We start from the raw sequence: 14,315 nt of genomic DNA, 5'->3' as shown, positions 1-14,315 counted from the left end.
CCCTTCCTGACGCAAACCTCCCACTTATCTGGGCTTGGGACTGACACTAGGAGTACGCTGGGTTGTGACAGCCCACACAATTTTCTTTACGTTTTCTTTTAGTCCAGTTTTGTGTGACAGCTTATTGTTTTCACTAAATGCACTTTGTCTTTGCGCTTATCTCACGTAGCACAACTTTATGGTTTACAAGCTTCTGTAAGCCTGGACGATCTACCATTTATCTGTTTAAATTTTCCACTTTTCATTCCATGTTTGCAGACTTCAGCATGTTCAGCTAAAATACGGAGATCATATTTATGATTTATGTGATTTTGTTGTGAAAGAAATTATTTAAAATCAGAAGCCGTCACTCCTCAGCCTCAATCTGATTTCAGTGCCAGCCCAGATCAGCTACTCGCTTCACTTCCTGCTCGAGCAGGAGGAACCCTGAACAGATCAAGTTCAGGTAGGACTGCCGTAAAAGCGAGTCTTTTCCGAGGAAGTATCATATGTTCTCTGATCTGTCTCTAATAAATCAATCGATGATTAATTTTCCTGTTTCAGCTCGAAGGCGACAATCATGTGGTGTTCATCTGTGCTCAGATGAGCGGAGGTATAGAGGCCCTTTGGGGACAAAAAGCCGACTGAGTGTTACTACAGTTAGTGTTAGTGATGGGTCAGAGGACAGGTCCAGCTGTCTGACATCAGCAGCTCGCAGTGATGTGATTGGTCAAATGAGAAGCAGTTTCCAGCAGAGAAGCCCGTCTGCTTCAATCACAACTCGCCATCATTAAACCACCACACCACCGCGTTCCGGTACCACATTAAAAAACTGGTTCTTGTCTGCCGCTCATCATGTTTGAACTTTTTGATAGTGTTTCAGAAACTAAAGATGTTCAAAGAGTCCTCCACTTTCATGACTTCAAGCTTGCCGGATGGGTTTTAATCCACAGAGGAACTAACAGTCAGCTGCTAAACTGTACAGTAATGGTTATGTGAGATGATTGCAGCGACCCAAATCCAGGTTCAGGTCTGATGTGGACCCCCATTAGGGCACTCTGAATTACACGTTTGTACAGCTGCAGGGACACATCTGAACTCAGTGACGCTCTGCGGGACGGCGCCGAGCCGAGCAGCAGAAAACCCAACACGACAGGGCGTCGCGAACATGCACGATGTACGCTGACCCTGTCAGTCCACCTGCAGGGGAGGGGCCACAGGGCCAGCCAATCAGAATCGGCTCCTGCTGCCACCCTTCTACCCCCCTCAGCAGAGTCAGAAGAGAGTTGTGTTAATATCAGAAAACTGCGTGTGGAGTGACCGCTCGCGATCAGATGACAACCGAAAGACAAAATCCACAACAGAGAGAAAACAACACAAAGTGGAAAAAAATCAAACACGAAGAGGGAACAATTGAATAGAAAGATGCAATAACTGAATACAAAGAAACAAAAACAATCACATAAAAATAAAAAAAGGACACAAAGTGGCAAATAAATAACCCATGGAACCATAGAAAAAAAATAACACGAACAGACACAAATCACAAACATGAAGAGGCAAAAACAAGATAAAAAGAAACAAAAACCAATAAGACACAAAACCATAAAAACAAAACAGAGACAAAAACCAACTACAGAGAGCCAAAAACAACATAAACAGCCAAAAATCAAATACAAAGAGAAGAAAACCAACACGAGACAAAGACAGGACACAAAATGACAAAAAAAACCCCATGTCATACAAAACAAACCAAACCAAAACATAAGACCAAAAACAACAGAACAAAACAACAAACCCAGCATAACGAGGCAAAAAACAACCACAGACAAATAAAAACACCACAAAAACAAAGACAAAAAAAACACAAAGAGGAAGAAATCAAACAGTAAGAGGCAAAAACTGGATACAAAGAAACAAAATATCATACAGAGACAAAAAGCAACTACAAAAGAGACAAAAACAGACAAAAAGACAACGAATTAACCATGAAGAGACAAAAACCAGGACACAAACACAGACAAACAAAAACAACACAAAGTGACAAAACAAACTATAAAAACCACCAGAAAAAAACAAACAAAGGAAAAACTTTCAGTGTGTTTCGTTGTGCGGTCTTTAGCCTTAACGCCTCGATGTGAACGTTGGAGGTCTTGGCTCATTTGAAGCTTGAGAATTAGCTGATTAGCTTTCTATGCTTGCTTTAGATTTAAAACTGACATGAAAATTGTCTGTCAGATGAAAATCTGTTTTATTGGTGCTGAACAAACCGTTAAAGGTCGCTTTCCTGCAGAGAAACATTTGCATTTTCGCAGATCTGTTTCTAAGGCCTCGGGCTATGAAGTTTCCTGAGAACTGCTGAATCCTGGTTGCTGCCCTCTAACCAGGTGAGCTCACCTGGAAGGTAAGCAGGTAAACCTGCTGCAGCGTGTCATGCCGCCCCCTCATCACACCATCGCCCTCCTGACCAATAAAACTGCTTCATTTATTATCAGATTAGAGGGAATAAAGAGCAGAAACGTGCTGATGCTCAATCAACAGGGAGGAGAAGCAAGAGAGCCGGCAGGTCGGTGCAGGTAGGGAAAACAAACGCCCCCCACAGAGAGCCAAAGCTGCAAATTAACGCACAAAAGAGAGAAATTCTTTTTGTTCAGCGAGCCTGAAAACTCCTGCGGCAGAGAAAGGACTCCTAAAAACCTGCTGACCTTTGAGAGGTTCTGCAAAGACTCGCTAGCTGTTAGGTTCCTTCAGCGAGCTGATCTCAGAGATGATTTATTGACGAAGGTGGCATTCAAAAAAAGAGCCTGCCGACAGTCATGACTCACAGGTTTATGAATTACACTGTAGGGTTAGTCAAGGCATTCTCTCCAAACATTAACCTCTGGGGCTAAAAAATAAAAGCTAACGCTCCAGTTTCAAAAGCTGCAGTTCCTCTAACGTCCACTCGAGGCTCCAGCAGTTTTTTAATTTTTATACAATTATCCAACCAATATTATGGCTGCTGTTAGCTTAATTGTATGAATACGGCGTCCAAGTTGTCTGTTAACTGTTTGTGTCCTACTGTACAGTCTATAGATGAAGCTTGCTAACCAATGTAGCCAGCATTAGGTGATAACTTCAGTCCATCTTCTCCTCTAACATGGTAACCTGGGGTTAAGGAATTCATCAGGTGCATCTCAAAAGTCTGAAAAGACCAAGTCCTATAGCTGCCATAAAATCAGCACAAGAAATGTTTAAACCTTTGCCTCCAGCTTCCTTGTTTTGCACGAGGAACTGTTCTCACAGAAATATGGAAGATGGGTGTTATGTGGCTGGTTTCCGAGGCTCTCATCTGGCCTGAAGTCTCAGTAAGTTTAACTTCTTAACACCAATCAGGGCCCAGGTGACCAGTTTTAGGGTTCTGCTGTGTTTTTACAACATTACCTTTCAAAATAAGTGCATGCATTTTGGCCTTTAGGTTCCTCTGTTAAAGGAATGGCGATAAAACCTTCACATTTAGGCACCGGCTGGCTGTTAAAAGAAAATGTTCTACTTCTTTTAAATTCTGCATTTGTTCTGTTATACAGTTTAAAAATGATAATAATGAATATTATTACTATGGTCATGTTGACACAGTAAGATTTTTCTTTTCTTATCCAAAAGCTGGCAAAGTCCTTTTTTTAATCTTTGTTGCCGTGTGCAGGTTGTTAAGATTAAAACAAGAACATGTCTATAAATACACCTCGTAGCTGGAACTTTAGCCATTTAAACGCTTTGAGTTTTTATCTACATTGTGTATTTCTTATTTGTGATGACGTGATTACGGCTGATATGTCTGTTATCACTCCAAACCACACTGATGCTCAGATTAGCGAAATCAAACAAAGTCAAACTGCATCGCTAACCCTGATCTGAGCTCATCCCCACACAGTGAGGGTTGCGTTTTGCGTGTCCTACCTGAGCGGCTGGACTGCAGCACCTGCAGGGCTTGAGCCAGCTCCTTGAAGCCCTCAAGGTTTTTATCATTCTGACTGTACAGGAGGATCTTCTTGGCGTCCGAGAAAAGGCGAGAAATTCTGCAAAATAAAAGTAAAACATCAAACGTGAGCCACAAAGAAGCTCTTAGCATGCATACAAACACAGAGGGAAAGACCCGGCACATGCCAGCTTACAGTGAAAACAACAAACAGGTTAAAATGACATTTCTGTTGACACTCAAAACAGTTAAAGTGTTAGTTATTATGGAAGCAGTGACTAACTAAACTCCAGAGTTTAAGGTTTACATTCGCCTAACAAGCAAAAGATCCCCCGGTTTGATCACAGATCCAATCTGCAGCTGAAGTGACCACCTTCTGAACAAGGGATCAGCCAAAGGTAGGTTCTAGATAAAAGTAGTAGATATGTAAGGATACTACTTCAGTCCACAGGTTCAAAAGCTAACCTTCTTACACTGACTGTCTGCAGACAGAAAAGGGAGGAAGGTGTCAGCAGATGGTGCTATTTAAAATATGTGAAGTGAAACAGTGGAAAAAGGTTCAAAATTAAACTCTACAGGAAGTTTAAGTGTCACTTTAAAACAAGTAAAGGAACATGAAGTATTAAAGTGAAAAAGCTCAGATAAGTAATTTATATCGTAGCTTTAAGTCTTAAAAGTAGTTGATGTTTATGTGTCACAACATCTGAGAGTTATTGAGCTTCTGGCTCCTTAGGAGAATGGAAACGTAGCAGGAATTTGATAAGCAACCAATAAGATTAAAGCTTTGGGGCCTCAGTCACACAGGCCTAGAGACCAGCGAACCTCCAGCGACCTCTGGGTGATATTGGCTCACAAAGAAGATGTTGCACCCAAAACCTCTTTATGATCGATCTGGTCACCAGCAGATTCCCACGGTACACCACAGGTTGGATGAAAGATGCCGGTTAGTCTGCAAACGCTCGCCCACTAACCACAGAGTGGTGGTGAAAGTCAAACACATACGACACAAACCAGAAAAAAAAACGATGTTCGCCTTCATAGTAAAAGCGACTCCTTATTGGTGAAACCAACACATTTCAAAAGGCCGCAGCTTTTACTTTGAAGGTCACTGTTCCAGTACCGCTTAACGAGCAGCTCCCGAGTGTAAACTAATAGCGAAAAAAGCGACCACAAAATCGGCTGATGTGTGTGATGTAATCAGTCATGATGAATCCTTACTGATTTTGGGTTTAGGCCATGAAAACAGCTGAAGCGTCAGCTTATACACAAACACTGAGAGCAGATGACCTGCCGGTGTTGGTTAGAGGTAAAAGCAGCTGAAATCTTAAAATTCTGTTTTGTCTGTTAATGTGTGAGAGGAGGAAAGTTAAAGTGTATCAATAAAGTTTCAGAAATAAAGTCACTGACAGCCTGTTTCAGCTCTACAGACGGCATTTATGTAAGAACTGAGCTGAGATTTCACTCTATATGTAAATGTAATGAAAATGAAATGAAAGAATGTGAGGTACTATCAGAATAAAATTCATTTTACTTAAAAATGTCTGCTGATTAGTAAAAGATGAAACCACAAGCACGCTTTAGCAGTTTAATAAAGATGAGAAGTTTTTCAGAATAAAAGCCTCTTTTTTGGCCACTCACATTGAGTCGTTGAAGTTGCCGACGATGCCCGGGGACTCGCCCGGTGTTGGATGTCTGAAGCAGGGGTTGTTGGCGTTGCAGAGGATTCCCTGAAGCCAGGGCAGCGTGCCGGCTGATGGCATCGCCTTGTTTGGAAAATGACCTGCAGACAGGAAATGAAAACAGGAAGTCACAAGAAAGTCGGAAGATCTTGCAGTAAAAATGACAGGAAAGCTGTGACCAGCTCCAAACAGGCTCACAGGAGATATAGTGCACATTTTTAGGCGCCCTCTCACCTCTGCACTGTAACATGAAGAGAATAAAGCCCCTGTGTTTCCCAATGTAAGATATGCAGGTTTTAAAGCCATAGATGTGGTTTTGCCTGTGTGCTGCGGTCAGATTTAATCTGAAAGATGTTCAGGGTGTTTCTTTATCTTCCTGCTCTGATGGAACAGAGTGTTCCCACGTTCACCTGGACTCAGAGGTGTCAGATAAGCTGCAATTGGTTTATTGTCGCCCTCAGTCGAGCATCAGCGGCACCCGCTGCAGGTTGAAGCCGAGGGCAGAGGCACGAGCGGGTTCACTTTGAGAGCAAAGACCTTTATCCCCTTTCTCTCATTGAGCTTCACCGTGTCAGCTGTACGCACAGAGAAGGCGCTGATATCAGGGAACCTTTAAGACTGCCAACTGGCCTCTTTTTAATCAAAACACAGATAAGATAAAGGAGAGGCGCAGATTCACTTAGCTCGACAGCAGAGTGAGGGCCACACAGGTGGAACAACAGCTTCAGGATGAGCTCAGGGGTGAAAAACTCCCACAGGCTCCAGACCAAAACACCAGAGCTTGACTTGTTAAACTGGGTGTAAAAGACACACTGCAGCTTAAATCTGTGAACTGATAATGATCATAAAACATGTTAATAAATGGCCTGTATTTGTATAGCGCTTTACTAGTCCCTAAGGACCCCAAAACGCTTTACACATCCAGTCATCCACACACACATTCACACACTGGTGATGGCAAGCTACATTGTAGCCACGAGGCTGCCGGACACTGGCACCACCGGGGCCTCTGACCACCACCTGTGTGAAGAGTCTTGCCCAAAGACACAACGACCAAGACGGTCCAAGCCAGGGCTCGAACCTGCAACCTTCCGATTACAAGGCGAACTCCCAACTCTTGAGCCACGAGTGCCACAGAGCAAATGATGAACTGTGTGCTGCTTAATCAATTAATAGCTCGAGCAAAAGCTCCACCCGCTCGGACCTCCCTCCTGGTGTTTGTCAGGTTCAGATTTACATTGTAAGCAGGTCCATATGCAGACTCGTGCAATTTACATTACTGCAATTGGGTCCACTTGTGCACCATGATTTCCCCACACCAGCAGCGGTCTGCCAACAATCCTCAAAAACAGGCAGGTAAACATAAACATGCGGGTTTAGGCAAATATTTTAATAAACTTATCACTTTCATCATGTCTGCTGCCCGTGACAGAGAAGTCATGTTCATACACACAGACAGGTCAGATCAAGATTTTTCCCATTGGGGCTGAAAAAGAAAAAACTAGAGGAAGAAAGAAAGCTGAGGTTATGTGGGTGTTATGGTTGGTAACCTACGCTAGCTCGCTATTCAGTGACGTCTGAATCATAGCCATAAACAGCCTTTTACACACTGTAATGAAAATAGTTATACTCTAAAGATGGCGCTAGTCTAGGCACAGACAGACTAAAGGGATATCCTTCAGTCCTCCACCTGTCCCAGCAGCAGGTGGAGACTCTCTTGTCTGTGACTTGTTATGAAACAGAACTTCTGTTTCGTGCTGCCAACTCAAACATGTGGATCTACGCACTGTGGCCTGACTCTGCTGTGATAACTGCGTCACACCATCCACATCATCACGTTGTTTTCTTTGCAGTTATATTCCAGCGTGGTTACACCTCAGTCAGCTGGCTGCTTTATTTAGTAATTTCACTTATCGTGGCCCCTGAGGTGTTCAGAGTTTGCTGGAAGTTGGTAAAATAAACTCATTTGGACATATACACACACACACACACACACACACACACACATGCAGATGTACACTCATCCCCCCTCCCCCTCCAAACACCTTCGACGCTTATTCCCTTCCGATGCCGACGGTGGATCAAGGAGACCAGCGCTTATGCTGCAGGCCGGATGCACTGTCTACACTGGCTGTCTCTCACCCTTTACCCATCCCTGTTGCTTGTCATGTGTTTCTTTGGTGTATTAAGAGTTTTTTCATGTGCTCTTATGTGCAGAGGTGTTTTTTTTCTGTTCTCAAACTGATCTCCCTGTTGGAGCTCAGTCTGGGGGAGTTATTTTTTTCTCCTTATCTTTCCTCGTGTTGTGCATACTCCTCTGACCTGTCTTCCCCATGTGATGTTTTTGTGTCATGTATGTATGGTCGGGGGGTAAGATGGCGCCGCTATTGCGTGCACTAGATCGGCAGCCTTAACATGAAATTTCCCACTCGTGGGACTAATAAAGGTATCTTATCTTATTTGCTCAGGAGCACAGTTGAAATATGTTCTTCCCAAAGCGCTTCTTTATCTGGTCACAGTGCAGCAGGTGAGTTTTTCAACCACGCCTTAACTCTTAAATCACCTGTGAGACTTGGCGATGCATTCAAGTACACCCCTGAAAGGTCAGAGGTTTTGGAGTAACACGTTGGTGTACAGATGTGATGCACCTCAGTGGGAAACGTTCTCCCGTAACAACTTCACTCAAGCGTGTTAACAACTGAATTTGAGAAAGAGCTGATATTTTTTAAAAAGACAATCAAATTTCAACACTTGACGAGTTGCTTTAGGATGAAACATCCACACTTTGGTTTTACGCTTTAGATTTTAAACAGCATCTAAACTTTTTTTAGATGCTGTAAACAGAGTCAACTGAAGTGAATAATGTGGAAAAACCTTAAAAAGAAGCCACAGATGAAGGAGACTGCCCTCACATGACTGATTCAGACTCGTTAAAGGTGATGTCAACAGCCACATTCTCTTTAGAAATTAATCTTAAAAAGTAATTTTACCCTGTTGACTCAATCACATCCATTATACTTCTGATGTTTTTGGCCGGCATGGTGGACAAAAACAAACAGAAAAGTTTGAACTGTGTGCAGCGGAGCTGTCGTGTCACGTCAAGTCACATTAATTTGTACAGCACGTTTAGCACGCGGTGTTGACCCAAAGTGCCCACGCAGAGGGATTAACCATTATAAATTCGTCTCCATGAACATGTTCAAAGCTATGCTGGTGTGTAAAACTGGATATTAAAGGATCGAGCGGGCTCCAGCTCGTCTCTGATCCAGCGTGGCGAGTTTCAACACGTCCCTGCAGCTCACATGCTGCGTGAAGCACTGCACAACTATTCTCACACAGCACGAGAAGTGAAAGTACTTCGAGTGCCCAGAGCTTCTGCTTTCACGGGGAAAGAGGAAGACGAGCAGCTTCCTGCTCCATCTTCATCTCCTGATGTTGACGTTTGGCCCGAGTGAGGCAGAGAGGCGCTCCTCCTCTGAGATAATCGGTGAGGAATGAAAGCGTTTCCTTTTGTTTCCTGTGAGGCAGGTTTCATTCATCCAGTAAAAAAGTATAGCCTGAAGCTTCTGATTCTTCATCTTCAGCCGCTGACACCAGATTATCTCAAGATCCCCTCAGTCATTTTAAACTTTGGCATTTTACACCCTATTTGAGTCGGTTTATGCCGACATGTGTTACATTTTAAAAGTTTAACTGCGTCGTTTTAAGGAAGGATTTCCTGAGCTTCAACAGAGCGAGATGAAAAGACGGCTGAAGAGTCAATTACAGCAAATTGCTGTTATTAACTGTGACAAATTCCCAGTAAAATCACAGATATTCCCGGTGCAGTGATGCCAGATTTAATAGTAAAAAGTTAACACTTAAAAGCATTTCTTGATCTGGACAAGTTGCTTGAATGCCTTTACGGTAAAGATTTCACGGGGGTGGAATAACAATAGGTCTCTAAGGACAGCAGTGTGGAAAAACACTGGTATATTTCCACTGATTCCACTAATTTCTCTTAAACAATTTTAGGCTGTTCTTCCTTTGTTTTTCAACTGAACTGCTCAACAAATGAGAAAAATTACTTTTTTTCCTTCAAAGTCTCAGCATGAAAACACACGACAGGAAGTCTTCTTTTTTTTCCGGAACTGCTGTAAAACAGTTTGGGGTTGGGGTCGTCCCAGATTGTGACTTTATATCTCACAGGGTTCATCCAGGTTAAAATATGACTGTTGGCTGCACAATATCGTCTGCAGCGGTGGAAGAGTTTACCGATCAGTTGATGGGAAGAACGTGAACTGATCAATCGTGAAGTCTGTGTTTTTGAGGTCTGGACTGTTATGGTAAATGATAAATGGCCTGCATTTGTATAGCGCTTTTCTAGTCCATAGGACCCCAAAGCGCTTTACACTACATTCAGTCATTCACCCATTCACACACACATTCACACACTGGCGATGGCAAGCTACATTGTAGCCACAGCTGCCCTGCCCTGACAGAGGCGAGGCTGCCGGACACTGGCGCCACCGGGCCCTCTGACCACCACCAGTAGGCAAACATGGGGTTAGTTTCTTGCCCAAGGATATTTGGCATGCAGCCAGAATGCAGCCTGGGATCGAACCACCAACCTTCTGATTAGTGGCTGACCTGCTCTGCCACCTGAGCTACAGCCACCCCAGCTACAGACGTCGGGTGACGTCAGCTTTCGCTGAGCGGACGTGTCAGTCAATGCTCAAAGTAAATGAACAAACAGATGGGTGGAAACATAATTAAGTTGCTGACATGTGACTAATAAATGGAGTTACCAGCAGATGTTCAGTTTTTCTTCATTTTCACAGCGCTCGCCGGGCGAAAAGGCCTCGCATCACACAACCATTCGCTATAGGTTTAAAGTGGACCTTCGCTACTGAGTCACCGCTTCACGTCTTCATATTTTGCTTTCAAGGAGCAAAATCCAGTTTTTCTCTGGACATTTGCTGCTTTTTCACTCATTTTCAGTCCAGTTCTTATACCTGACCATTTTTAACCATTTAGCATTAACAAATGAATCACTCAAACATAAAAATTCGCCAAACTCAAGAGATGAATCGGTGTTGAATCTACACATAACAGAAAACTTAAAAAAGACCAATTTCCATCTGCAGTTCAGTCCAGCTTCGAACACCTTTGATTCAAACTTGAGATCGTTTCCATGTGGAAGTAACCTGGAAAATGTTTTCCTGCTTTCTCTCTCTGTGAGATCACCATAACTTCCTGTCTGAGTCAGCTTCTTCTCTCCAACTTCTCCATGTCCTTCGTCATATTTCCTTTCAGGCTTTTTGATTGTCGATGGATCACTGTGGCCTTCACGACGTCTGATAATGAGCGATAAAGAGCAATAAAAAACAAGCTCCTCGTGATAAACAACACGGGGAGATTCATTTAGCACATGAAGCTTTAATTTGAAATCCTGCAGCAGTAAGCAATACTGCACTTCCTCCTGCTTCCAGGACCACTGTCAATCAATAACCTCGGGTAATGAGAAATCAATCAGTGTGAAACTGATATCAGATGTTCCTAAAGGTGCAAGGGTCTGAAGAGAGATGATAACCAGCACAAGATATTCCAGCACTCATCTGGCCGCCCCTGGACCCTCCAGGAACACCTGAAAACAGGACTCCAGCTGGACTGGGCTGGAATGTATGTGCCTACAGCCTGATCGCCCCCTGTGTGACCACCAATAACTGACACCCTCACTGCCACGCCGGAGGAGGAGACGGGGTCAGGGTGCACAAATTAAGGTAGTTCTATCCCCCCTCCATGATGATGCTGGGGTCAGAAACACGCCTATTGTGTGATTTATATAATGGTGCTGCACCTCACAGCAGGAATGTTCTAGATTTGAACCTTTGTGTTCATGTCTCTCACCTCCAGCGCGTATTTGCACCACCTGACTGGTGCTGGTCCAGTTCTGTTTTGGTTTGACAGTGTTTCTAGCAGAAGCTGTGCTCATTTTTTGTGCAAAGAAAATCACTTTCGTAGCTGAAAAACGAAGTCACAACGTAGATGACGTCCAACATACGTCAAACACCGCCTGATGTTGTCACCACCATGTTTATGACATCATCATTTTTAGCCCGAAGCTCCGTGTGCTGGGTCAACCATGACAAGCATAAACTTCGCGTCACACCAAGATTTGTCTCCCAGATCAAACAGACACGATGCTGCAGGCTGATTGGATGAGGATGCTCTCCGACATCACTCTTCATCTCTTGAAACTTTGTGAAACTGGGGCAGCCGTTGCCTCAATGGATCGATCGGCTCAGGCTCTGAACCAGAGCGCCGTTTGATTAGCGTTTAAATAAAGGTTTTCAACTCACACTCATGCTGCTCGTAGGGAGGGTAGTTCAGCCGCACAGAGATGAGGATGAAGAAGATGAAGAGGGGCCAGACGATTTCCGCCAGGAGCTGGAGCTGAAACACACACAGACACACACTTTGACACGTAATCCAGCTAGAAACGGGAAACCATTAGAGAAACACAAAAAGAGTGCGTGCATGCGGTCTAAAAGCCTCCTGATTGGCTCCTTTTAAGCTTCACGTGTTTATTATCAGAAGTTATTCATAATTAATGAAAAGTCACTGATCGATCAGCAGCAGAGCACGGAGCCCAAACCAGGTTACTGATCAGGGTCGAGTGAAAATTCCCCCCAAAAAACAAAAAAACCCACATAACTCCAGAGAGGTGACCTTAAACCCCCATCACACTGACCGCTTTGTTTCTGTGGTCAAACATAAAACAAGTCAAACAGGTGGTCTATCCAGGTAACACAAACTGAACCAGTTAAAGTCAGCTTCATCTCAGTTTGCAAACATAAAAATGTAGAAAATAAAAGTATTTTTTGTATTTCCAGCTCCTCACATGATGCTTTGCATAAAAGCATCATTAAAAAAATGTTTCTCTCTGTTATCAGACATGTTATCAAACAATCAAGCGATTGATTTATCCAGAAACTGATCAGCTAAATAACATTTAATCTAAATTGCTATACAAGTAGTTCTTTCTCCAAGGACAGGCACACACTGATAACATATACAAACAACATGGCATTTATTCCACGCTTTTAGACTTTTCTTCTGTAACCATCTGTAAAAATCCCACAAACACTTTTTCCTTCAGCTAAAGATATCGGCTGTTTCAGGAACCACATGACTGATTAATAAATCCAACATGTCAGAGCAGAAGGTGCAGTTTCTTTAAGGACAGGAAGGTAAAGGCTCATAAAAGCAGCCTAATCGACTGTTTTGTCTAGCAATATATTTCGTTCAGTCCAACATTTAAGATTTTAAGGGTCTAAAGGTTATTTATGGACCAAGTGATTGACTGAATAATGCAGAAACTGAAAAACAAAAACCTTTAAAAAGACTTTTTATGGACCAAATGACACCCTGATGAATGAAAAGTGATGTAAAGGTTGACAGGCTAAGCCCTGATGTGTGTGCGTGTGTGTGTGACTGACCGTCTGTCGTCGTCTGTAGGTGAAGTTCTTCCACAGCAGCAGACCCAGCTGTGTAGTGACAGACATTCCTGCCGCCGTCGCTGCTCCGCCTGAATAATCGTCAGCAGCTGCTCGCTCTGCATTAAAGCACAAAACAACACTGAGCTCAAAGGTGCAGGGGTCAAAGGTCACATCAGATACTGAAGCTGCTGATCTCAGTCCAAGTTATCAGCTGAAACACAGTCAGCAACTGTCCCAGTGTTTCCCATCAGAGTCATCCTCACAGGGTTCCCTCTTCATTCTTAGCGAGAGCATTTGGAAATAAAACAGGAAATATTTCACAAAGTTAAACACAAATTAAAATCTCATCAAACATTTTTAAATTATCTGAGGATTTTAATCAGAGACCTGACATGTGTATTTTTTTAAGGTGATCGAATCCTGACCCAGGAACCTTTGGAGCAAACTGCACATCTGCCGTCACATCTTTACAAACACATCAAACTGAAATCAGAACTGTGGGCGTCTCCTGGATGATCTCAGGAGAACATCGCAACCCGTTTCAGATCCAGGTATCCTTCTGGAGTCAGGATTTCATCTCCTTAGAATTATTTATAGCGTAGGTGAATCTAAGAAAATCTCCTTTTTTACCCTCTCAGCTCTCTTGTTTTCCTCCCGGGTTTACTCCACCCTCTCATCCAGATTCGGTCACTTCTGGCTATGAATCCAACGTTCAGGATTTAAAAATACACACCTGAGGGTCTCTCACACCACAAACTCCAAACTAAGGTTCACGTTTTGGTTTCATGCACTCTGGTTTGCTTTAGCTTGAGTTTGTAATCATGCAACAGCACAAAAACAACTTCACCTCGCATACCTCCACCCTGCCATCATCACCTACATGGGCTGGGTCTCGTTTTGAACCGTGATGACTACTGCCTTCTATTATGACTTTATTAAACAGAGAGCACATCCATCTTGTTGCCTGCCTGTAGGCGTTACTTTATCCCACTTTGTATAACATCAAACCATCATTCAGTAAAAACTTGATCCCTTCCTCGTATTTTGACTTTTTTTCAGGTCTGGATCTGCAAACAGCCTCCCACACACTAATTAGCAGAAAAGGTAGAGAACTCAAGGAAGGTCTAATACCGAGAAGCTGCAAATAAATATGTTTCTGCATCTTCAAACACATGCCAAGTGATTTTGTTTCTCTTTGCGAGTTTTTTGCTGTAACTGCAA

At 43.2% G+C, this 14,315-nt stretch overlaps 1 protein-coding gene across 1 annotated transcript in view; it reads right to left on the bottom strand.

The window, feature by feature from the left end:
• LOC147338152 (phospholipid-transporting ATPase ABCA1-like) overlaps positions 1-14,315 on the bottom strand; it is a 39,454-nt gene that overhangs the window by 22,268 nt on the left and 2,871 nt on the right. Inside the window, exons 2-5 of the mRNA XM_086258596.1 lie at positions 13,095-13,210; positions 11,955-12,048; positions 5,573-5,714; positions 3,916-4,034 (exon numbers count right to left, since the gene is read on the bottom strand). Coding sequence (XP_086114722.1) covers positions 3,916-4,034; positions 5,573-5,714; positions 11,955-12,048; positions 13,095-13,210 — 471 coding nt within the window. The remainder of the gene's footprint in view (positions 1-3,915; positions 4,035-5,572; positions 5,715-11,954; positions 12,049-13,094; positions 13,211-14,315) is intronic.

The sequence above is a fragment of the Aulonocara sp. 'chitande type north' Nkhata Bay genome, linkage group LG2, assembly GCF_057382095.1.
Source record: "Aulonocara sp. 'chitande type north' Nkhata Bay isolate Kocher_YH1m ecotype deep benthic linkage group LG2, A_spYH_male_GT1.1, whole genome shotgun sequence".
In the NCBI taxonomy this organism is placed as follows: domain Eukaryota; kingdom Metazoa; phylum Chordata; class Actinopteri; order Cichliformes; family Cichlidae; genus Aulonocara; species Aulonocara sp. 'chitande type north' Nkhata Bay.
Note: the sequence above shows the minus strand (reverse complement) of the source record. Positions and strands in the feature narration are given on the sequence as shown.